The sequence below is a fragment of the Podarcis erhardii genome (genome assembly GCF_964252035.2).
Source record: "Podarcis erhardii genome assembly, chromosome: 1".
In the NCBI taxonomy this organism is placed as follows: domain Eukaryota; kingdom Metazoa; phylum Chordata; class Lepidosauria; order Squamata; family Lacertidae; genus Podarcis; species Podarcis erhardii.
The window spans coordinates 111,440,582-111,466,765 of NC_138497.1; the positions used below are offsets into that span (position 1 = coordinate 111,440,582).

A 26,184-nucleotide genomic window follows, 5' to 3' on the forward strand; every position below is an offset into this window, starting at 1 on the left:
AGAAATATATATTTAAAAAGTCATATAACTAGAAGGGAATAGAAGACCACCCCAAAATAAATTCATTTGTGTACAAATTGGGACAATTCCTCCCATCCCAATTAATTAATATACTCCGTTCTACAACATAATGATCTATATTCCACTTACCAAAGCACCGCTGCTGAGAATGATCATGAAGACAATGAAGGTTTCAAACCAGTTATGTTCCACTATCTTATAGCAGGTTTTGCGAAGGTTCCACCATAATTTGCCCTTTCCAGATTCTATGCTGACCTGACAGCATTTGAATCTCCGTACACAGCCTGGAATCAGAATATTTGGTGGATGAAATTATCAAAATAAAACAAAATAAAGTAAAATATTTTGGCAAACTCCAGGATATGGATTGGGCCCTGAGCTGCCCTTCTGCAAATGGAAGGAAATCCTTACAGATCTTCATTTCTCCCTACAGCCTCACGTGCCACCTCCCACAGTTTCCCCAAAGGCACCCCAACTCTCTAGAAGAGACTTCTGTTAGCCACAAGGGTGTGACTCCCCCCACCCCACCACCTTTCCATTCATAGTTCTGCTCATAGTTCTCAGGATCCAGCCTCATGAGTTTCTCATGTCCTGAAGCCATTGTTGTAAATGAACAATACTGAAATATGCAATTGAAGGTATGTTTATGGAAACAAAATGTTTTGTGGCACTGTAGAAACTAATGTATGAATCTGATGAAGGAGGCTATAAAATCAACCGCCAACACAGGTCTTTGAGGTGTTAAGAAACTATTAGTTTCTGCTCTTTTGTCTTTAGAGTGGTACCTCGGGTTAAGTACTTAATTCGTTCCAGAGGTCCATTCTTAACCTGAAACTGTTCCTAACCTGAAGCACCACTTTAGCTAATGAGGCCTCCTGCTGCTGCCGCACGATTTCTGTTCTCATCCTGAAGCAAAGTTCTTAACCCGAGGTACTATTGCTGGGTTAGCAGAGTCTGTAACCTGATGCATATGTAACCTGAAGCGTATGTAACCCAAGGTACCACTGTACTGTTGCCAGATTCATTTATCTAATTAAACATTATACAACAGTATTTCTAAATTCATTGTGCACAATGATGGTGATTATTAATGTAGCATCATCAATGTGTATGGCATTATGTATTTTATGTGTATTATGGAATAACAAACATAATAAGTTCAGTTTCTTGCTCTGAGAACCTGATTTCATATATGTTCAGAGATACATTATCAGGGAATTACATCTTCTTCCTCCTCTGTTGCATTTTCCCAGGACACCAATTGCAGTCTTTTGTTCCTGAAAAATGTGATTCTCTTATTTCACCCTTGCAAATATGACTGTTGTGGGGAATGTGTTTCCACAAGTATAATGAGTACAGTGTTACAGTTATGATGTAATCAGAAAAACATGATTTTCTGCTATATGAGTGAAATAACGCTAGAACTACTGCTAGAACTCTTTCATAATGAAGATTTGCTTCTGCTTTTAAGCAAACCTTAGTTTCTAGTGCAACAAAATCAGGGAGCTGTGGTTTGCTTTAACTCTAGGCAGCAGGGGAAAGTCAGCATCAAACTGTGGCTTCAGATTGACTTTTTTTCTAACTAGACTTAATACAAACAACAGTTTCTGAGTTCCAGCATAATGGGAGTCATGTTTTGTTTAAGAGCAAAAGCAAAAGCTTCTGGCCTCCTTGCAGACGGGAGAGATGTGGGAAGGAGGAGTCTGCAAGCCTGAGGCTCTCCATGGTTCATTCTCATAGTGGGAAACTATGGTTTCTGGCCTTATTGGATCACTCATAATGTCCAGTGTCATGTGACTGCATGCATTATTCCCTTCACATTATTGTTACTACTACCTCTGAAAGTCAGTCTGAATTTGCATCTATACATATAAAATGGCATATGCTATTTTATTTATTTTTTGCTAATTTGTCATCAGAGGTCTGTACCTAGCAACGCTCCGGCTTAATACCTCTTTTAAAGGAAACCTTTGGTACTGTTTCTACTTTCTGTTTTCTCAGACAAAGAAACAGCATACCCCCAGGACTCTCTACCATTCTGCTTAATGACAGGACGAAAATGGATCAATAGAAAAGATCTTCCTATGGAGTCTGGAAGCAGGAAACAATTTGCTAACTCTGGGACTCCTCTGGGACAAAGTCAGCAAACTTATTCTAGACTCCAATTTCAAAGGGATGGATTCCCCCCCCCCCCAACTGACAGTCTGGAGCAGTGCATAGACTTGACGTCCTTCCTCAAGGAACAGGCCAACATATTGATTCCCAACTCCAAAGGGAGAAACGTCACTGTAACAGATTGATAGCCTGCCATTAATCTGATATGTTTCACCACAAATGCTCATTTAAAAAATGACTTAAAAGAGGGGGAAAATCCTCCTGGAAATATATGGATCGGATAGCTGTTAGCCAGTTTTATGATTTATGGAAACCCCAGAACAATTGTGCAGGGTTGGGGATGAAGTTTCAATCCTGCAGGGGGGAAAACGTTGCCCTGATGGAAGCTTAGCCATAGCGCTATGCTGAATACAACCCAGAACCTTTCACTTGCTGCCTACATATTGCTGGTGCCAGACATTCTGCCCATCCCTACATTTGTTTGCTAAACTGACTCACACAATGTAAGTTTAAAACAGCTTCATTACTCTAAATAGCAACTGCGTTTAAAATAGCATTTCCTCAAGGAAAAATCCCAGAGGGAGTAGCTATGTTAAGTCTGTTGTAGCAAAAGAAACAGAGAGATCTGTGGCACCAATAAGACCAGCACATTTATTGTGTCATAAGCTTCCATGAGCCACAACCCACTTTGTCATAAACATAAAATCATTTGGCTGAACGTCTCCCCCCTGCTTCCTCACATACTCACAGGATACAGCAATTCCCAAATACATATTTTTGTCCTGCATGCAATCCCCACTGTTAGGTTTGCTGCCCTTGATACCTTCTGTAAAGCAAGCCTTTGGTTGTGATGGGTCTTCTGCTGCATCTTCCGCTTCCTCCTCTCCTAGGGGAGCAACATCAATTGTGCTGCCTTCAGTGGTGCTGGAAATACTTAATTTCTGTAAGTAAGATCACACCACGCATTTTTTAAAAAAGCAGTATGTACTGTATTCTGAGCTGAGGTTAATGTGACTGGGCATGCATGGGAGTATGCTCACACATCTCAAATCAGATTTCCAGAAAAGCAAAGCTGTGTTCACAAAAACCTACTTCAGATTACGGGACCTTTACATGCCAGCCCATCTGTATGTCCACTCCACCTCCCAGCTTCCTGTGTTGAGTGGGAAGCCCTGAAGGGTTTTCATAAGTTTAAATTAATGTTCCGAGAAGCCTCCCTGTGACTGGGAACCCTGATAATACAGGACTTCCAATAGGAGAGGCTTCCAAATGCACACAACCAAATGAACTTAGACATGCCCCCCCGTTCCCTTCAGACTTTCCTGATCAGCATGGGAAATCAAGGATGCAGCCACTGTTTGGGGGCAGTGCAGGTGGGGACAGAGCACACAGCCATACTCTGCAACCACTGGGTGGAAATTGCAACACTTGAATATGGTTCAAGTGCCTTAGAACATCTAAACATACCCATATGCAGCTTTGCATTGTTACTTACCAAAGGAAATTTCAAATGCTTTTTGGGCAATGATGGTAAGAATATCCCCCCCCCCCCAAAAAAAAATCTGGTGTCAATCTGTATAATTTATCAATAAATGTATAGAGGGTGCAATTTTTTCCTGCTGCTCTTAAAATTGTTATTTTCAAAAAAGAACAATTTTGTCATAGTAGTTCTGACTTAACTGACATTAGTTGATCGGCAGAAAAAAAATACTGCTAAACAGCTTTATCTATCAATGTTATTTATAATGCTAAATTCAAGCTTGCACCACAGGCAGGAAACCCTCCCCCCCCCCAAAAAAAGTTGAAATCAGCAGCAAGACCCAAATTGCTCTCAATTTGGATGTGAATGATTAATTCCCCGCCACCCCCACAAAGATTGAGCTTTATATAGGGGTGGCTCTATGCTAGCAGAAAGCACTTGTGCAAGGCATGGCAACCAATTTTTGGCTGTCTTCCCTATCCCTGAAAAACAGCTCCTGATGGGCGGGGGACCCTCCAGAACAATATTGGATATGGTGCAGTAGATTGGGGTTCACCAGACAACAGATAATCACAGAATACCATTTCACCCCCAAACTACTTTTTTTAAAAAAATGAAATGTCAATAATGAAAGAAACATATTTATTTCATTCCCACAGCCTTTATTTTGCATTCTCTCTTGCAAGTGCATAGATGTGTTGGTTTCTATGCATTTTTAAACTCTTTGTTACTCTGGTACTCAGACCAACTCTTAGAAGTATTCAGAGAATTATCGATTCAAGTGCTAGAGAACTCTCATCTTAGGTTGTGACTGCAATTGGTTTGGCATCCTTCGAACCTGACCATCGAGATCAAATACGCAATGGGATTTAAGGCAGGGCCAAAATAAACAGCATGAGCCACGATAGGTCTGAGTACCAAAATTAACCAAAGTAGTTGTGATTATGGCATTCTCTGGCCTGATACAATGTTATTACCATACAGTATATAACATCAGAAATGGCACCAACAGCTGGATGAATGTGGGGAATGATGAAAGCACAGTTAAAACAATACAGGGCGATTCTAATCACAGTTATTGCATTCTGACTTACGTGATTCAGGGATGATGTACGCCTTACTGTGATTTTCAAACTTATTTAAGATGTTTAAAGGTACTGTTCCTAATCATTTTTAAGAAAAGCAAATATTTCCCTGAAAGTGATAATCCTATTGACAATCTAGATATTTATCCTGAATATGGTGTTAAGTATGGTGCTGCCATGGACCCAATGGGTATGTATAACCAACCATGTAAATAATTACTCAGAGATGGACCAGTCACAAGCACATTCCAGCCCCTGCCCATACGAATATGTTGCCAATTCTCCTTCCATCAAAGCTAATCATTGGGAAAGTAATTGTCACAAAAATAATTTGTGGTTTTTCATTCTCATGAAGGTATCCTGATCAATGTAGCCTAAGTCCATCAAACTCAAGTGGAGGAAGGTCATCGTTTTGGGAGCTGCTTGGAAAAATGGATGGAACAGAACCTCTGTCGGTCCAATTCACTTTAAAACTTATGTCAAATGAAAGGTGAAAAAATACTTATTGACTGTACCTACAAATGCTAGATTGGATTTTTCTGTTTTAGTTTCAATCTGCTGCAGATAGCATAGGGTTGCCATAGTTCAAAAAGTGAAAATCCGGACACAAAAGCTATTTTTCAGGAAATTCGGCATTTCAGCGATTTGCACCCAGACACTGCTTTCGATTGGCATATTCCAGCTATGTCCGGAAAATTCCAGGCATATGTCAACCCTAAGATAGCAGAAAGATTTACGAGCACAAATTACCCCTGTGATAGACTTTCATGTTATTTGCTACTCAGGTATTTTATGAGGACAGTTAGATTACTGTTCATTCCAGATGAACAAGCAACTGGTAAACTGCAAAACACTTGTATCCAGTTCCCTGCCTGTAAAGTGAAATTATGAATGATCTACCTCATAAGGCTGTTTTGTAAATTTTGTGAAGGTCTTTATACACAAGAAGCATTATAAAAAAGACAAAAGCAGCAGGTAATCCCTCCCCCTACCTGGCCTGGTTTCCCTGGCAACGCTTCCCCCCAGGTGGGATTGGACAACTCACTGGGGTAGGCGGGGACCTCCAGGTATCCCACCTGAGGGAAGTCAAAGCCTATGCTGATGGGGCCACTCCAGATCCAGGGCTGCACGCATCCACGCAAAGGGCGCCCCCCTGTTTTAAGTGGGGAGCGTTCATTATAAAAAAGACAAAAGCAGCAATTAATACTCTTCTAATTATTCTGAACTGGAAAATACCAATTCAAATCTAATTAATTACATGAACATTTGCTTTCATCATTTTAATATGGAGAGCATTTTTATTGTAAGATGCTGTAGCAGAGACAGGGTGAAATAATTCTGAACTGGATTATAAAAATCACAAGTGATCAATATATATTACATTTTCCTCTTCTGTTACTTAACAGCCTGCCATGCATCCATGGGGCCTGCCAACTCCTAGGCTGGTCCAATGCAGAATAGTGAAAGCAACATTACTATAGGTGCTAATCAGCAGCTGCAGCTACCCAACATCCTCTGAGCCCATGGAAGAGTGCATCTTATTCTCCTCTTTCCATGACAGCAGCAAAATGGAGAGCAGTCAGAATGACCCTGGGAAGGGATAAAACAGGACAGCCACACCAGGCAGGAGCAGGACACACCCCAGATGAGTGGTTAGGAAGGAGCAGCCCTTTTGAATTTTACTAAGCTTCTAATTTTTCTACACCTAAAATTTCGCTGCCCTGCCCTAGGCAGCGGCCTAATTTGCCTAGTGGTTAAATCAGCTCATGGTGAGAAGACACACAAACTAGCAAGTGAAAGGTATGGTATGTCCCACGGAGGACCTTATGGTCTTCAAACAAAAACATCTTGGAGGTCCCGGGCCACAGGGAGGTTAGGCTGGACTCCACCAGAGCCAGGGCTTTTTTGGCTGTGGCTCCGATCTGGTGGAACGCTCTGTCACAAGAGACTAGGGCCCTGCAGGACTTGACATCTTTCCGCAGGGCCTGCAAGACAGAGCTGTTTCACCAGGCCTTTGACCAGGGCACAGCCTGACCCCCTCCTTTGGTAATCCTCATAGAACTTTAGCCCAATGGTTGCCATTAATTTGATTTTGAATTGATTTTAGAATGAATTGATTTTAGAATGTTGTATTACTTTCACTGTTGTTAGCCGCTCTGAGCCCGGCTTCGGCTGGGGAGGGTGGGATATAAATAAAATCTTCTTCTTCTTCTTCTTTTTCTTCTTCTTCTTCTTCTTCTTCTTCTTCTTCTTCTTCTTCTTCTTCTGTTTTTGACATGAATTTATTAAATCTTCAGAACTTAGAAATGGAACTCAGCAAGGCTGCAGATTCTGATGCGCTAGCTAAACTCAAGTAGGTACTCTAGCTTTACTTTCGGTGATTGCACCCCTGCCTTCAAATAAGGTTTGCGAGAGAGTGGTTGTCACAACAATGAAATGTTTAGATTTTAAAAGTATAGGGTGACATCCAACGGTGTCACCTCACTTATGCAATGGATTTCTGCTTGCACAACAGCGCTTCCTCTCTTCCCCCCGCTGCCCAGCATTCCAAAAATCTGCTCTGTAGGGTTCCAGGATTCCCCATAGCTGATTATGGAAGCACATGGGGGGGGGACGGGAAAAGGGGCAAGTCCTGTGGCATCTTTTGGCACAACAAGTTATCCTTTGAAAATAAATTACTTTAAAATATATTTATACCACTTTTCATTTAAAAATCTCAAAGCACATTGTAAAACTTGTAAAACCAAACCAAAGGTTAAGAAAGGAAAGTATTCATTGCCAGCAAAATCTTGAGCGAATGAATAAGTTTACATCAGGTGGTGAAACAGGATTGGAAGCAGAGGTACTGCCTCCTACTCATTAAACTCCTCATGGAGTGGAAAAACCCCTCATGGGTCTTCCAGGGCCTTTGGCAAAGACTGTTAACAGCCACATCATTATGGGAAAGCCGCACTCACAATCACTTCCTTGGCCATCACCATATTCAGCTGCAGCCACTGAGGTAGCAGTTAGTTTGCCAAGCCTCAGGCCTCCTCCTCATGGCTAAGAGGAAAGGTAGTAAAGGATCCTTCATCCCTGAAAGTTCCCTACCTGATTGGAATGTAGCCAGAGGACCCAATTACCCAAACACCTAACAGGAAACACGATAAAGTGCAAATTACTGTTAGTGGTGATGTTAATGTAAGTCTACCATAGGGTATGGCCACTACATCCACTTCCAAGGCAAGATTTTTCTGCTGTCAATTACAGAATGGCCCATCCCTGTATTTCCTAGTCTTCCACAGAAGACAAGAGGACAAAAAAGTCCACCAGTATGCAGTTGCATCTATCAAAATTTAAATTAAACACTACCATGAACATTTAGGGAACAAAAGCAACAACACCTTCATTTGATTCCTATTCATCCCTAAAAATGTCATTATGAAACAGAAAAGAGTTGTCATCCTTTTATACTCATGAAAAACGAAGGAAATCCTGTTTCAAACTTACGTGTCATTAAGCCTCCTTGAGCATACTAGGACGTATGTAAATATGCATAAATATGCACTGTAAATGAATGAATTATGCCTTAAGGAATGCATATATCAGTTTATTATATTAAAGAGCTTACTAATGAAAATGCAATGTTAATAGTCATCACATTCTGACCGGTTATGTAATTTCTCAAAATTACAATTTCTCTTACTAAACTTGAGCACGCTTGGAACTTTAGAATTCAAGACCCAACTATACTGGTGGACCAAACCTTCCTCCCGGCCCAAGACCACATGAAAATGGGTTGATTACTTAATTATTCTTTTTGTTGTGATAGCAATGGTAGTGTGCTGTGCTAGGTGCTGTATGACTCATATTTTTTAAAAATAAAAAAAAATCACTTCTTTTATTTCTTATATTTTACTGTATTGCAATTTGAATTCCATAGAATTCTACAAGAATTCAAACTGCAAGTGTTCTTCATGGACACACCACAGACCACCTGAATGAGGTTTCCGGAGCTCTGGTGGCCTGCAGATCACAGCTTGAGAACCAGTGCCACAGAACATGCAGTTCACATATCAAAATGCTATGTAGAAATCATCAGACACCGTGAATGTTGGAGTGTGCTGATCATGCTGGGATGAGTGTCGCATGACTCCAATTGCAGATCAGCTTGTGCATATTTCTGTTGGTATCACAATGGATGAAGAGGGGAATATACAGATTAGCATGCATGTTCAGTCAATCTTTGTTCAACAGTGATCATGTATATATGAATTACTGAGGTAACCTGTTTAAAATGGCTGACACACGTTGCTGTGCCTGGTTAAAAACCACCAGAGCTGCACTCTTGGTTGATCCAGTTTGAGTTTAGTCCTGTGAGAAGTAAGAACGGTAGGAAACAACATTGAAGGTGCAAATACTTCTGAGTTTGTAGTCCTGGAAATACCACAAACATGGCTGCGAAAGTATTTTCTAATACGTTATTCACACAAACACATTTGAAAAAGCAGGGTAAACACAGCAATTGAGCAAAGACATATAGAGATATACACACCGAGGACACCATGGTCATTTGTTAAAGTAAGAAATAACAATTCTGATTTATACATTTAAAAATTATTCTGCATAAACACAATCATGTTTTCACAGAAAGAAAATTATGGGCAATGGCTTTGCCTTTTTTTTAAAAAAAAAAAGGCTAAAAAAAGGAAAAGAGAGAGAAGCATCATCATCTGGCATTAATGAAAAAAAAAATCCCATCGATACTCACTTGAACATATGAATTGATATAGGCAGACAGTATGTCCAAATGAGGTATCCAAACGAGAATGATTACTGTAAGCTATTCAAAAGTAGAATACTTTAATGATCACCATGGGCCTGGATAAGTTGAATGGTTTCGTCAGGTGTGCCATTTACCAGGGCAGTTATAATTGTAGTATAAATAAGAACTGAGTATTCATTACTTCAGAACATTAACGGTAACAGATTCAGAGCTACTTCATGGCAACTAGGATGCTGATACCACACACCCAGTTTTGGCATGTGTTGTGCCCTGCCCTGCACACATCCAGAGTCCTCTAAAACGTCACTGGTGAAGAAATGCTCTTTCACAGAAGCTGGTCCACAGCCTGCACTCAGCAATGTGAAGATGCATTGCCAGTGTCACTTCATTAAGTAATGAAACAACACCAGACTATTCCATGTTTATAGAATGGGGAGGTAGGTACACTGCTGCTTTCAATACTCACAGGCTTTTCAGGAAAAAAATGAAGATTATATTTTGAAATATGAGCGCATATACATTTTATGGCAAAGCTGATAATGTATAAATAGAAGGGCAAAGTGTAAATATGGAAAATTATCCCTTGCCTTACCTCTTTACTTTCCTCGAGCTCGGATATGCTGCTAACTTCCTCCGTATTCAGGTGTTCAAAATCAGACTCTCCCGCAGCTATCGGTACTGTCACCGTGAGGTTTGGGTTGTTGATGAATGACATGTGATCACCGCTGTCCACGTAGATGGTAGTTGTGGTTCTGTCATTGTAATAGTCAGCTACAGTGTGGTTGGGGACACACCCACTTTTCTTGCCATTTTGCCCATCAGCTGAGCCAATTCCAGTGGAGGCCTTACATTTTTGCAAAAGGGTCATTTGCACAAACTCATATATTTTTCTTTTGACATAATCTATTCCTCTCTGGATCCTTGCTATGGCAATTTGTAAGTTGTTTGCATCTGTATCCTGATCTGGAGCAGCGAGGCTGTCTGAACTGAAAGAGCTCAATAACAAGGCCAGAAAAAGGTTCAGGACCTGTGGGGGGAAAAGAATTCAATTAGGCTCTTTCCCCCCTTTAAGTTAATTCCTAAAACCTAAAAGTCAGATTTGTTCCCATGTGTTCTCAAACTGAATTCATGAATTCGTATTTCAATTTCTGAATAACTTTATAGTTTTTTTTTAATTCTTTGATTAAGTGCTTACTTCCAGGATTTGTGGATATGAAATCAGTGGTCACCTATCCTTTCTTAGTTGCTGTCTTATATTTGACAATGCTTTTGTTTGATATCAGAACCAAACAATCCAGTGTGTGTTGTGTCTGCAAGTTTACCAAATGTTAGCAATTTGTGTATCAGAGAAACTGAAGAGAAGGACCTATTTATCTTGTCATCATTAATTTTTTTAACCACTTCCACCAATGGAACATACTTATTTCTTAAACAGAGTGAGATATTTGCGAAAATACACCCCAATATATTGAAGTGCTCCATACAAAGATGACAGAAAAAGCACAAGTAAATTTGGAATGTTAGGACGTAACTAGGATACAGCAGCAATGCTGTTTGGGCCAGATGATTACAGTGGTACCTCGGGTTAAGAACTTAATTCGTTCTGGAGGTCTGTTCTTAACCTGAAACTGTTCTTAACCTGAAGCACCACTTTAGCTAATGGGGCCTTCTGCTGCTACTGTGCCGCTGCTGCATGATTTCTGTTCTCATCCTGAAGCAAAGTTCTTAACCCGAGGTAATATTTCTGGGTTAGCGGAGTCTGTAACCTGAAGCGTATGTAACCCGAGGTACCACTGTATTATTATTTATTCAATTTATTCAAATACTCTGAATGAAGTACACATTCTGACATAAAAATATAAAAATAAATAATGTAACAATATGCTTTGAATGAAGAACTGTATAACAATAAACCAATTGATTTCTTTCAGTATATTTCAGTGGTCTTTAGCACTAGATTATGCTTTACTCCTTGACTCACTGGGTTGCTAATTTGCAAATTCAAACATGGATTAAATCAAACAAATTAACATTGCTGCATTGGCCGGGAAAGCACCCAAACTAACAACAGGCTATGTGCCTTCTGCTGCACTCAGGGAACTCTCTTATCTGCAATGTATCTTTAATGCTGAACATTTGTTTGCTGTCTTGTCTGTAATGCAAGGAGGGCATTACGTGTGGATTCTTCTGCCCACACTGCTGGCCACCAGCCATGAGTGCAGGCAAAAGAGCCAAGCACAACAAAATTGCTTCCAGGCATTGAAAATTATATGCCATCCTGAGAACCTGGTGACTGGGTGACCAACAAACACAACAAACAAACAAATAATAACTTGATCCCTTTAGCTGGAATGGGCCATAAGACATCAAACTGCAGCCCAGGTGATGCCTACAATGAAAAGGAAATCTGGTATTTTGGTGGGCAAATAATTAGTGCCTGTCAAAACCTTTGGTGCCTGTCAATGTGGCCAGCTGAGCAAGCTCATCCTTGAAATCCCCTACAGCTATACGATTCTATGGAAATAGCACCGTGGGTGCTATTTACAGAAGAAAGGGGGGGTCAACAGATTTTCTAAACAAGTATTCATACTGGGTTGCCTAAATGGATCATTATAGCAGTCAGACAATCAACAGAAAATACGGTAACTGAAAAGACAGTTGTTGATTACATACCACAAGGTTTCCAATCACCATGACCAGCATGAACACAATGAGGCACAAGGCTTGGCCTGCAACTTCCATACAGTCCCACATGGTTTCTATCCATTCTCCGCAAAGGACTCGGAACACAATCAAGAAAGAGTGGAAAAAGTCGTTCATATGCCAGCGTGGAAGTGAGCAGTCCTCTGAAATCTTGCACTTACAATTATCATAGCTTTTGCCAAACAGCTGCATGCCAACCACAGCAAAAATGAAGACAATAATAGCCAGGACCAAGGTCAGATTTCCCAGAGCACCCACAGAGTTGCCAATAATCTTTATCAGCATGTTCAGAGTTGGCCAAGATTTCGCCAGCTTGAAGACTCGAAGCTGAAAATGACATTGAGGCATTTATTTATATGAGAAAGAGATACAGACGGTGGTTGCAATTCAGAGACTCACATCCCATCACCAGCTATATATTGGACAAAGAGTCATGAACTCAAGTGTTTCCATAGCTCTATTTGGGAAAGCTCCATCAACAACCATATGACACACTTACTTAGCTTATGGCCTATAGCAGTGGTAAGGAACATGTGGCCCACAAGATGTTGCTGGACTACAATTCCCATAACCCCTAACCATTGGCCATGCTGCCTGGGGCTGATGGGAGCTGGAGGCCGGAGGGCCACATGGGTTCCCCATCCCTGGCCTGTAACTAGAGTTATCACAGTGTAAGGAAGGCTTTCCCAAGCAGGAATTGCCTGCAGAGGTACAAGTTAATGTCTCACTCCTCCTAGCTAGTGTGGCTTCTCTGTTGATGTAGCTGTGGATATAAAATAAGGATAGCACGGACACTCTTTCCCCTTCTTTAGCAGCAGACCCACGTTATTGAGCGTAAGAATTCCCAGTGTCCATGCAAGAAGACATCTTGGATGGATAAGCAAAGGTGTGCTGTTAATCGGCAGCATGAGATTATGGTGCTCCAAGAAAAGCTTGCACCCTTTTTCTGCTGGTTATGAGGCCTTGGAGAGACGAGTGAAGCTGGCAGTTTTAGGTCTTCACATCCATTTAACACGCTTGCTACTAGCTTCAGCTTGGTTAAAATTGATGATGTGGTTGGGATAAAGGGTGGAAACCTTTCCAAAGTAGGTCCAGCACTCTTTCCTGTAGATTCTGTGCCCTTCCTCAGATCCAGTCAGAGGGAGGGTTTTTAACTATTTCCCCTCTCAAGTCTACAATCAAATGAGTAATGAGATTTTGCTTCTTATTTACCAATCTGAATGACCGTAGAACAGATAATCCATCCACATCTGAAAAACCCAGCTCTATCAAACTCAGGCTGACAATGATGCTATCAAAAATGTTCCAGCCTTCTTGGAAATAGTAATAAGGATCCATGGCTATTATCTTGAGGACCATTTCTGCAGTGAAGATCCCAGTGAAGACCTAAGTGCAGAATGAAATAAGTTAACTTCTGCATTTTATTACCCCGTCTTCCCCATCCCATTTAATTGCATGTTTTGTATTAAAAAGAAGCAATGCATGGATGTAATCTAACAGTGAAAGTGCTGGGTCTGCATCATTGCCCTGTTCAAAGCGGCAGGATGCTGATTCTGAACTTAGAAAAACCAACTTACAGTATACAGAAGACAGGGCTGGAAGTGCTCCTTAGAGGAGTCATTCTTGTTTAACTTCAGAACTTCTGACTGTGTGGAGGAGCCTATTCATACTGATTTCCCTTTAGGCTTTTGCCAAACACAGAGGTTGATGGGAGTGGAGCCAGTCCATGTGGAAGATACATTCGTATGAAAGCGGAAGACAGAGAAACAGTAGGTCTTGGCTATCTGAGGAAGAATTTACTGCAAGGAAGTTTCCTGGCTAAATGTTTGGGTGAGGAAGCTGGGAATTTTCAAAGGGGCTTTAAATCTGGTAGGAATTTGGAGCAGCAGCAAGCAAACCCCAGGGAGATGCTTGGTTGAACAGAGCCAGGTATTCTTGCAGGACAGAAGCTGATGGAAGCAGAACTTTGGGAAGAAGGAGGAACCAGGACCTTGGGGACACCGGTTCAATCCTAGTTTAAAGGACTTCAGATAGCAGGGCTGGGGAAAACCCCTTTACCTGCTATCACAGAGAGCTAGTGGTGGTTACATAAGACTGCGCTAGATGATGTCTTGATTCAGTAGAAGGCAGATTCATATATTCAACAGGTTTAGGAACACCCAGTGGAGATACAACCATTTTTGAAAACATTTTCAGTTGTCCAGAATTAGTTTTAATTAGAAAATGATAAGATGGGTTGAAACACAAAAAAACAACCCTGACTTACCAGGTTTCCAGTTGATAGAACATTCTTGAAGGCGTCGTCTATGGGATGATGTTCCATGGCCATAAACAATGTATTTAGGACAATGCAGATGGTGATGCCAAGATCAACAAATGGATCCATCACAATGAAATGAACAGTTTTCTTTATTTTCAACCAAGTATCGCAGCAATTCCAAATCAAGTAACTGTGGGCAAATTTATACCAACATGGTGGACATTTCTGCCTGGATTCTTCAAGCTCTGAAGAGAGGCATATTGAAAACATGAGGAGCAAATATTCACTCAATGCTGTTTGCTAATTATGAAAATGCAACTTGACTAAATTATTCAATATTTGCAAAATTAATTACGTAAGTTCTGTTGGCAACATTACCTCTATGGTGATGCATTGATCATTTGATCCTGCAATTGAACATGCATGTTCACTAAAGCTTTGCTTTATTTTTGAGTTGTCTCTACCTAATAATTATAATTAGTGCTTTTCCAGATTTTACTTCTTTAATAACGTCTCTCAGAACTTCTCATATTCTTAAAAGATTCCATTCATTTATGAACCAAACTCTCACAGTGCATTTACACCCACCCACCCACACCTACCTTCCATGGTATTTGTGATTATGCTTGCTATACTCATTGCTCTTTGCCTTATAGCAGGATCTTCCAGTAAATCCATTGGTATCTGAAAAGAACTTGACCTCCTCTTTCTGCTATCTACTTCAGAAGCAGTGCTCTGCAGTGGAGTAAAGCAGCTAGTTTATCAACATAAACTATACAGGGAAGCATACATTGTAAAGGTAACCCCACAAAATATCAAAGCATTCATGCCACATGCAGTTTTGCCTTTATTATGCCAGACCTTTTACAATATCTAGCCCTTCCAAAAAAAGATGTTTCATATATCTGGTTTTAAAGAAATAATTTAAATAGCAGAATGTATTTTGTACACGCCACAAAGAGCCAGCTGAATTCTTACAGCTTTTCAGTCGTTCAGTTCAGGCATCTGGCTTAGTGTAATGGATTTGTGTGAGCAGAATCAGACCCACATCTCAGGAACTCTCTCATTTGTTATCATGTAAAGGAGCATATGCATTAGCCTGGTATTTTTTAGATGTGAACTGTCTGGTGTCCTTCTGCTCCTCCAAAGTGGTGTCAGGATTGTGAGTATTGCACACATTCCTGACTCACGTACAACATCCTGAGTATGGTGTTCATGCTGCCTGTGAGCAGAACCGTACTGCTGGGCGAAACATCTGACCTGGCTGTTAGATTGTTTATCAAAAAGCCCTTCAACAAATGGAGCCGTGCCTTTGCTCTTGGGACTACAACTTCCATCAGCTCCATCCCACATGGCCAATGTTAAAGGATGATGGGAGTTGTAGTCTCAACAACATATAGGAGGCCATAGATTCTCCATCCCTGGAGAAGGTAGAAGAAACTGTACATTATTTAAAACATGAACTTGAACCAGAGCTCAGAAATCTCCAGTTTATATGCTTAGATATCCACATAGCTTTCACATGGGGGTCAATAAAGAAAAAAGAAGGAAACAAAGGTCACATGAGAACAACAATTATTTCACTCATCAGCATCCAATTTGTGAGCAAAGATCCTTCGGGTCTTCAATCCGTTCAGGATTGCTTCTCCTTATTAAAACATCTAGCAAAGTTAAATGCCTGATTTCTCTCATTTAGAGCTGATCGCATTTGTCTAAATAAATTAGCAATAAAAGTCTGACTTAATTGAGCTTTACCACGCCAATCAGAACCAGGGAAGAATTAGTGGGATAAAATGTTGTACGGATCTTCAAACACAATGCATAGGTAAGTGAGGCGTCCTCCATCAGTGTCTACGGACCACAAAGAATGGTTCTGAAACAACTAAACGAAGCACGGCAACGATTTTTAAATGAAAAAGAGCAATTGCTCCCATTTTTACAGATGGGGATCTGGAGCTAAGACAAAAAGGCTTTCTGGTGAGCAGAAGCAGCTGGTGAGGCAGCGAAGGTGAGGCACTTCCTGGCTTCCAAGTACAATGAGTTGCTGGCACTCACTGGAGAGAAAAGGGGAGGGGAGCTTGGTGCTGTGTAATGGCATAACGGCGAGAGCCACTGGCTCCAGAGCTTGGCACTCCCCACACCTAGCCCCTCATGCACATGCTGTGTCGGGATAGCAGGGGTGTCCCACCAACGCCCCCACACCAGCTGCTACTACCATCAAGTCCATTGAGGAGCAAAGTTTTTAAACTGGGGCCTTATCAGGTTTTAAGTCTAGATGATATTTGTTGCTTCGAAATCCACGCAGACATACCTAATAGTTTTCTACTGCTTGGAAAATGCCATTTCCCCTCAACGTTAGGCTTCAAAATGAACACAGTGTGATTGCAGCACACTTCAAACGCTGCCCAGTTTCCCTCTGTTCTCCCCCCCCCCTTTATGTATCATGTCTGGTCTTTCTCCAGCAGTGCAGCACATACACAGAGACACATCCATAAACGTGGAGCTTTATAAATAATAAATACAGTGGAACCTCAGTTTTCAAGTGTGTTGGCAGCTGATTGTTTCGGAAGCTGAACACAGAAAGCCTGGAAGTAATTGCTTCCATTTTTGAAAGTGCTTCAGAAGTCAAACGGCTTCCGCAATATGTTTTTCTTTTTTCTCAATGGATTGAGCCGACCACCCATCGCTCCTTGGTTTTCGAATGTTCTGGAAGTCGAACGGTTTCTGGAACGGATTATGTTTGAAAACAGAGGTCCCACTGTAAATAAAAATCAGGGCACTGGCTGTTGCCTCCCTCCCTGTCCTTCCCTGCTAGGCTGACAGGGAAGCTGCTTTAGGGAAGGCCACATGGCCTGCAAGGTGATGGGAGGTGCCCCTTTCTCTTTTACTGTTCTCAGGGTAATTGGGGAAGGTAATGGTACAGGTGTTGCTGAGGGAATGCGAAGGAGATCAGGTAGCTGGGGAAACAGGAGGAGAATCGGGGAGAAGGATGGAGTGAGAGGAAGAGGATGTGCAGGAACAGGGAGAATGCAAAAGGAAAGTGGCCTCTGCCACTGAACAAGCATTTGCTGTGCACAAAGTAAATGTAAATTTGGCCATATTAAACTGCCCGACTCAGGGCTGTGTTTGCCAAAGCACATGCAGGCAGAGGCAGGGCCATTCCTTTCTGTGTCGCATAGTTTTCAAAGCCCGGAGAGTTGCAGCATGAAAGCTTGCTTCCCCGCCGCCGCCGCAACCCCAGGATGCAGATGCATTTAGGCAGCTTGGATTCCATTCTGTAGACCCACCATGCCTATGCTACTTAAAACATCCTTACACTGTCATCGGTAGTTGCTTTATCTATTATCACCTCTGGGAGAAGCTGTCCAGTGGGCGAGAGGAGCGCTGGGGGTCCTCCTACCAAGGAAACCACCCCGTTGCAGTCCACGCTGCTGTTCCTCTTCCCATTCACTGGAAACACGGGGAACATGGTCTGGCTAATGTTACTTCCACAACGCTCGCTGTGCCTGCGTAGGATGAAGTAGGAACCGCTACGGCTCCCGTTGTCGTCGAAGGTGCTCTGTTCGCTATCGGCATCCGAGCCCCCTTCAGTGGTCGGGCCTCTGAAGCTGGAAAAGCTTGCTCTGCTGTTCCGTCTTGTGGAAAACAGCATCGACTAAGGAGATACAAACAGAATGGTTAGATGAAACTTAGGAAGCCATAGCTAAATCCTCACTGCTGTTGCTTTAAGAAGAAAACCCAGATTACTCTTCCCAGATCCAGAAGGTTTTTCAGGTTTTGGTGAACTATCAAAATATTAACTTTGTGTGTATTCACCGGGGGTAGCGGTGGGGAAAATAGTGAGCTTGATAGTATTTAGTTAAAAGACAATCTCTAAAAAAGAATATGCATTCCCCAGCTTTGTTCTCACAAAGACAACAGCAATATTCATTCCTCTTCAGTTAAGCATTTATGTTATGAAAGCGAACGTATTTTTCAAAATAGGTTCAATACAATAACCAGTGCTAGAAACTCAGATATATAAGCTAGGTGCCAAATGGCTCCTTAAACCAGGGTCACAGTCGCCAAAATGGAATGCCAAGTTGCTATTTGGGGGGCAGACTGGTTCAAAAGTCGTATTTTTCAATATGACTGTTTGGTTCCTGAAATTCATTCTGACTGTGCAGATAAAATATAATGGATGGAATTCTACAGGATGTGTTGCTAGTGTGTGAAAAAAGTCAAGATCCAAGGGTCCCCAGGCATGCACCTCCAGATGGTGGGGACATTGGGCACCACCCCGATGCCTGGGTATCTTCACTTGGTCTCAAAGTGGTTGATAGCGAGGTGCAGAATGCGCCTGGCAAATTTTGAACGCTGATACAATTTACTCAGTTGGCACTAGCCTGCCTTTCTGAATATTTACACCACAAACAACTGAACAAGTAATGAAGATGAAAAAAGCAAAAGATAAAAAGTCAAAGGGGGGAAATCACTGAGGGAGAGGTATGTAGGGGAGAAGCAACAAATATGAGAAGGGCTAAGTCTGCTCTTCTATGTCACACGTCCCTCTTGCTGCCCTCATGTACCAAGTTGCACACTCCCCCTGCTGCTTTTTCTTTGCTTAAACATCAAGCAATTAAAAGGTGTCAAGGTCTGGGCTTCACCAATTGCTTCTCTACTAAACCCCCCAAAATTATCTAATAGGTTCAGATGATACTAAATCGGGTCCTCCCTTAAAAAGGGCACATGTTGTGGTGAGACCTGGCAACCAAACCCTGTGTTGTGGGTGGGTTCGATTGAATAGCCACAACACCCAATTGGTAGATCCCCTTGATGCTGGGTTCAATCAGGCCAATGGGACGCAAGCTAAACAGATCAAGGGGCCTATATATACCTATGCACGTGACCCAGAGCTTCCTCTTTTGGTGCGTGCATTGGAACACCCGCCCACCTCTCCCTATATTTAGGGCTGCACGCTTGACCTTGCTATGCCGTCGTGTGTCGTTGGGACAGGGGCACGGCAGGAATTTTCCCCATGGCTGATTGGCTGGTGCCATTTGGGTTTTGCCTGCTGCATAGCAAATCGTCACAACTTGTAAGGTTGCGGATAGGCTCTGGGTTCAGGTGATAGGGATGGGAGAATGCTCTCGCCATCCCTATGTGCAGGGTATTCCGTTAAAGGAATCCAGGGACTCAGTGGTTTGGTCAACCCCTGAGAGGGGGTTGTGCGTGTGCCTGAATCCAGGGGGGCATTTTAGTGGTAGAGATAGCCTGTTCCTGGCTTTCCACTTATCCAGGTGTTCACCCTAGGTTGACCTATGCTGGTGCCCTGGGTCAGCGCTACCTGCAACAGTGCAGGGAGCTAGTCAAACCAGAGCATATGCAACCACTCACTTGCTGTAATCAATGAAGTTGTGGCCTAATTCTGCCAAAACCCAAACCAAAATTTGAGTCTTGTCTGAACTTATTTAAGGGGGAGGTTTAAAGGTCTGAACACGCAACCCCTGAAACCTGTGGAACAGAAGAGATTGGTCATGGTGCTTTTGCACTTGTTCCCGTGGCTTTGCCTTCCTACTCTTCCCCTGTACATGCTGTTGGACTCCCAACTTCCGCCAGCATGGGCAATGGTCAGAGATGATGGGAGCTGTGGTCCAACAACAGCTACAGGTTGCCCACTCCTGGCGTGAAACGTCAAGCCTAAAACAGATCGGTCCCATCGCCCAGAGCCCATCTGAAAGTTGAACATTTTGCAACAACACAGCTAGCACCACAACGTACCTGGTATGGAGAGGTGACCCTGTTTTCATATGTGAGCCTGTTTCCTTCCAGGGAAAACTGAAACCCCTTCTTTTTGATGCTGCTATCAGACTCAGATTTTGGAAACTTTTTGCCATTAGCTTTCTCGTCTCCTACAGACAGCTCTCTCTGCCGTCTCTTCTTCCTCCGGTTCCTTCTTTCTTTAGCGCTTTTGGAGCTCAGCCTCGACATTTCCGAAGAAGTCTGGGAAAGTCTTCCAAGTGCACCATCATCCTTAAAGTCTTTGTAAGCGGCTGCGGCTGCTATTGCCTGTTGTATAAAGAGAGGTCAAGCTCTGTCATAGCTCTGCCGATGAAGACTTGCAACTACCACATAGTTATTGTAGAACTATTTCTGGATGAGTTATCTATGCTTCAAGAATACAAGAAGATGAATGGTTTCCTCTGCCAAAGTATTAACAAAATAGCTTCCAAATAAGGATCTGGAAGGGGGATCCAGGATACATGGGGGTATATATTTATTGTTCATGGAGTATATTTTTGTATGCACCAATGTAATATATACTCTGAAGATAGTATGCTGGTGGATTGTTTCTTTTTTATACCAGGGTAGACAGCATGTTGCCCTCCAGGTGTTGTTGAACTAAAATCCCCATCTCCCTGACCACTGGCCATGCTGGAAGCTGATGGGAGTTAGAGTCCAGCAAAATCCAGCTGCTCCTGCTCTACACAATGCTGCAATCCACTGGCCTTAGTGCACAGAAAGCACAATGTGTTAGGGCTGTTCTATTCTCTTTGTCAAAAATAATATTAATATTAATAATGTTATTATTTGTACACTGCCCACCTGACTGGGTTGTCCCACTCTGAGGCTTCCAACAAATATAGGTAAAGGTAACCCTGACCGTTAGGTCCAGTCGCGGATAACTCTGGGGTTGCGCGCTCATCTCGCTCTATAGGCTGAGGGAGCCAGCGTTTGTCCACAGACAGCTTCCGGGTCATGTGGCCAGCATGACAAAGCCACTTCTGGCAAACCAGAGCAGTGCACTAAAACACCGTTTACCATCCTGCCGGAGCAGTACCTATTTATCTACTTACACACTGACGTGCTTTCGAACTGCTAGGTGGGCAGGAGCTGAGACTGAACAACGGGAGCTCACCCCGTTGCGGGGATTCGAACTGCCGACCTTCTGATTGGCAAGCCCTAGGCTCTGTGGTTTAGACCACAGCGCCACCCACGTCCCCCCAACAAATATAAAAGCATCATAAAACATCAAACATTGAAAACTTCCCTGTTCCATAAACCTTACACTTATTAATAATTAAATAAAAAAAGATGCAAAAATAATTTGCATCTTTTCCTGAATCATTATTTGATCGGTGAGAGTTCTCTTTGTTTTCTAAAACCCATGCTTCTCTCTCACATATATACAGTATATGTATGTGTGTGTGTGTGTGTGTGTGTGTGTATATATATACACACACACATACACATATACATATACATACACACAGTATAATGCTGTATTGTTTTTAAAACTTGATTGGAAGCCGCCCAGTGTGGCTGGGGAAACTCAGCCAGATGGGCGGGGTATAAATAATAAATAATAAATTATTATTGTTATTGTTGTTGTTGTTGTTATTATTATTATTATTATTACTACTACTACTACTATACACACACACACAAATACACACACACACATATATGAATGACACATGAAGCTGGTTCATTGTTTATTGTCCCAAAAGACGTTCAAATTTGCCGCTGTCAGAATTACCCTAAAAGAAATTAACACCCTGAGAAATTCAAAGAGCTCTGCTGAAGAATATTCACTTGCCAATATTCATTTGCATGTTGAGGTGTAGAAATATATTTTCTGTTGAAAAGCACATCTAATAAGGAATGTATCCAAATGACTAACTGTAAGTGTCTGACTATACGCAATGCAGGAGCAGTTCACCCAGTGGGGCAGCCGAGCAGTAATAATCTCCTGGTAGTGGCATCGTTGCTGTTCACTGAGAGGGCAGAGATAGCAACAATTTGGGGGCACATCGGTGGAGCCAATCCAGTGCTCCCACCAGAGCACCCACACTGACTCTCTCGCTTCTAGTAAGTAGCAGGGACAATTCTGTAGGGAGGCTATTACTGCAGGTGCTCCACAGTGAAATTGTCAAGTATTTACAGTGGCACAAGACACACTGTTGTTTCTGAGCTTACACCATTAACTTCCATTTTTCCAAATTGTACACTCTACTAGTAGAGAGTTTACTTAGCATTGCACTGGAATCCCACTGCAAAGTCCCACTGGAAATCTGCACTGGAATCCCACTGCACAGGAATCCCACACAAGTCCCACTGAAAATCAGCAGAGCTTTGTGCAACTGCTGTCTACCTGCTGTTAGGGTTATCCATTCATATATATTTTTGTAAAACATTTTCATCTTCTTCAGTTAAGTTGCATGCATGAACTCATTTGCACATGTTGCTTTTTGCCCAAGTACACGATGGAACCTCTGCAAGGAATCTCTGGGCAGTTATGCCTTCTATTCTCAAATTTGTGGGGAAATGCTGTACTAGCGCAAAAGTTTCCAGTACCTGGGCTTCTTCTTGTTGCCTTTTCAGTTGTTCCAGCATCTGCTGATATTCGGCCTCCTTCCTCTCTGCTTCTTCCATGGTGGCTTGGTTTTGCTCTTCGTAGGCCATGGCAACAACGGCCAGGATCAGGTTGATCAGGTAGAAAGAACCCAGGAAAATCACCAGCACAAAAAAGATCATGTACGTTTTGCCAGAAGCACGCAGAGTCTGGGGAAATCATAGACAATGTAGGTTACTGGATCAGTAAGACAACTGAAACTTACAAGTATGAGTGACTATGCCACACTCAGATTAGACTCAGTGGACTTAAGGTATGAAGGCAGCAATGCTAACCCCACTTATCTGGGAGTAAGCCCCACTGAATTCAACAGGGGTGACTTCTGAGTAGGCATGGTTAGGATTGTGATGTTACTTAAGTTACCAAGCACCGCCCACCCCACCCCCCCGAAATCTGCTCTTAAGAGTTGTGCAACCCTATGGAATATTGTGGAAGTGGGGAGGAGGAGAAATCAGGGGGGAAATGCCTCTCTTTCCCTTCCACAGACTGGAACCTACGCTAGATTGCAGCCCTTTCTGCAAACAAAAGTAGCTCTTCCATCTTTCTTGGACGGGCTACACCAGAACCAACCCAAGTGTTCAGAAACACTTATGTGGTGGGAGTATTTGTAATATATTTGCAATACAGCACAGCTGCTTTGAACAACATTTCAGAATTACATTTCATTTACAACTTCTATTGACAAGTCCAATCTTTGCCGTGCAGTCTGTGAGGTTCAGCCCTTTCTCTCGGAAAATAAAACTGGCTTTCAAATGCAGCAATTTGTCGTTGCTGTTTTTCGTTGAGTAAGCATTTCATAGAGTCAGGAACATAGAGAGACAGTGGCGTACCATGGGGCGGGCTGGGACGGGATGGGGGACACCAGGACAGTTGTCCCAAGCACAAAATTGTTAGGGCCACAAAATTTCAACACCTGGTGCTGCCTCAATACAGCTGTGTGCTTCCATTTCTGGGCTCCGTTGAAAATGGCTTCTCCATGCGAACCAGGAAGTGACCTTTCCAGACAACAGAGCGACTCTTTTCTTATCTCTGCAGCTGCAGACTCCTGGGTGATGCAGATGCCTAAGGCAGCTGAATGTGCATGCATACTCTATTTCCCGCCCTCCCTCCCACCCCCCCATCCATGCAGCCCCGGGTGCTGGCAACCCACACTACGCCACTGTAGAGAGCAGCCATCTTCTGAGTCAGACCATTGTCCTTTTAAGCTCATTGTCCACAATGACTGGCGGAGCCTCTCCAATGTTTCAGGCAGGGTGTGGGCATGCGTCTTTCTCAGCCCTACATGTAGATGTTGCAGATTGGACCAGGGACCTTCTGCATGCAAAACAGATGGTCTACCACTGTGCTATGGCCTTTCTCATAGGGATGGAAAGGTGTTTTTAAGCATGGGTAGTATTAGGCTTTCCCCTTACATATGGTATCAACAGAATTTGGTTTTGAGACCCTCTCACCAGCTGGTACAGGTTTTCCCAGTAGTCCTGAGTCATCAGCCGAAAGAGCGACAAGAAGGCCCAGCTGAAGGTATCAAAGCTTGTGTAGCCATAGTTGGGGTTTCGACCAGCTTTTACACATATATATCCTTCTGGGCACTGGCTGTGAAAGAAAGCAATGGAGGGAGAGGGGGAAAAAGATTACTTGTTTCTGTACCTAAATCGACATTCCACCTACTAACTAGGGATGGAGGAGAATTTCATAAAATCCACTGCTTTCAATTTTCCACCCTCTATTGTGTGTGCAGGGCGGTCCTAACCCTACCTGGTCAACTCCCCTAGCAACACCTCCCCAGCTGGGATTGGCTACTGTCTGAGGTTAGACAGGAACCTCCAGGTATCCAGCTTGGGGAGGTGAAGCCAGGCTGAACTGCTGGGGATCGTGCAGGATCAGGTGGCTGCGCCCCCCGCAAAAAACACCCCCCATTTGAAGTTGGGAGCGGTCATTGTAATACAGTTCTCAGTAAAAAGAAAAATAAAGCACCAAGATGCATTAAAGATGTGTATTTTAGCATAACATAATTTAGAAATGTGTACGTTGAGGTAAAATGTATATTTTGTGACAAGGTACATCTTTAAATATGGATTTGAGTATGGGTTTTCTTTTTAAAAAATATATTAACAGATTAATGCAGTAGCAGGCTGGGAGAGACCTGTGAATGAACACATGTGAAACGGACAGAAGTAGATGAACTATCCATATCTGCTGCTACTACTATGTCAAATATATGCATATAGAACGGGCCGTGTTAGTCCATTTTAAGTGTCTGAAAGAGCAAAAGTATAGTAAAAAACCCTAGCTCAAAACCACAACTGATGCTTGCCGAATAGAGATGCGCTGCGGTGTGTGATATTTCTAATCCTTTTGGATGGGTTGGGAACCTAAGAAGCTGGGAACACAGGAAGTTCTGATACATCTAGCTCAGAACTATCTACACTGAGTGGCAGTTTCAGGGTTTCAGACAGGTCCTGCCCCAGCCCCCCTGGAGATGCCAGGGACTGAAGTGGAGACCTTCTACCTGCAAGGCAGATGCCCTGTCACCAAGCTGCAGCCCTTTTCCCACTGTCTAAATAGCAATGTTGCATCGCTTAGAACACACCACAGCACATTTCCATTGTCTGAACATCAGTTTGAGACTTTGCCTCTCTTTTTTGTCACTTCCACCTTTGGAGGCTCTTCCTCCTCTCCTTTTGCAAAAAAAGGGGGGAAGGGGGGGACAAACCCTGGTTCAGTATGAACTAGGCTCCTGAGACTATAAACAGTATAAAATAGCTTATCACAGGACTCATATACATTTCTACAAAGTAATTGTGGGAAATAAACATTTGTGCTAAATCGAGTCCTTGTTAAACCCAAACATTACCAATGGCTTGAGGCCCCCTCCCACAATGGGGGGCACCCATTTCTCCCTCCAGCTGCCATGCTCCATGCTATTTTAATGTATTCTCACCCAATCCCCAAAAGTGGCTGTTTGGGGTGTGGGAGAGAAGGGCTCTGGAGGGAAAGAGACAGTAGAGAAACCCAATTCCATTAACCTCATTCTGCTCACAGCTCTTAGGTTCCGAATTATGCCATTAGATTAGCCAGCTTCACTTGCATGATCAGCGATGGCTTCCCCTTACGCAATTTTACGCTTGCTTACCCAGCATCTGTGCCGTTACCACAAAGCAAGGGATCTGGTGATCCTTCCAAAGTGTAAAAATGTTTTGTTTGTTCTAAGGAGGAAGGAAAGGGGGGGGGGAGAGAAATGTGTTACCTTCTGCTTTCATTCAAACAATTGCTTTAAAATGATCATTGTAAAAGCCTGCACACCTTTTTTGGGTGTGGTGGCATTGTGGGATGGCAGAGGAGTCCAAGGCCCTGGCGAGG

At 42.7% G+C, this 26,184-nt stretch overlaps 1 protein-coding gene across 1 annotated transcript in view; it reads right to left on the bottom strand.

Moving 5' to 3' along the window:
* LOC309348661 (sodium channel protein type 2 subunit alpha-like) overlaps window positions 1-26,184 on the bottom strand; it is a 51,190-nt gene that overhangs the window by 15,793 nt on the left and 9,213 nt on the right. The window contains 12 exon segments of the mRNA XM_081874240.1: window positions 151-305; window positions 2,960-3,077; window positions 10,059-10,493; window positions 12,140-12,496; window positions 13,382-13,555; window positions 14,436-14,674; window positions 15,032-15,164; window positions 17,746-18,084; window positions 20,190-20,477; window positions 22,767-22,973; window positions 24,276-24,417; window positions 25,958-26,030. Coding sequence (XP_081730366.1) covers window positions 151-305; window positions 2,960-3,077; window positions 10,059-10,493; window positions 12,140-12,496; window positions 13,382-13,555; window positions 14,436-14,674; window positions 15,032-15,164; window positions 17,746-18,084; window positions 20,190-20,477; window positions 22,767-22,973; window positions 24,276-24,417; window positions 25,958-26,030 — 2,660 coding nt within the window.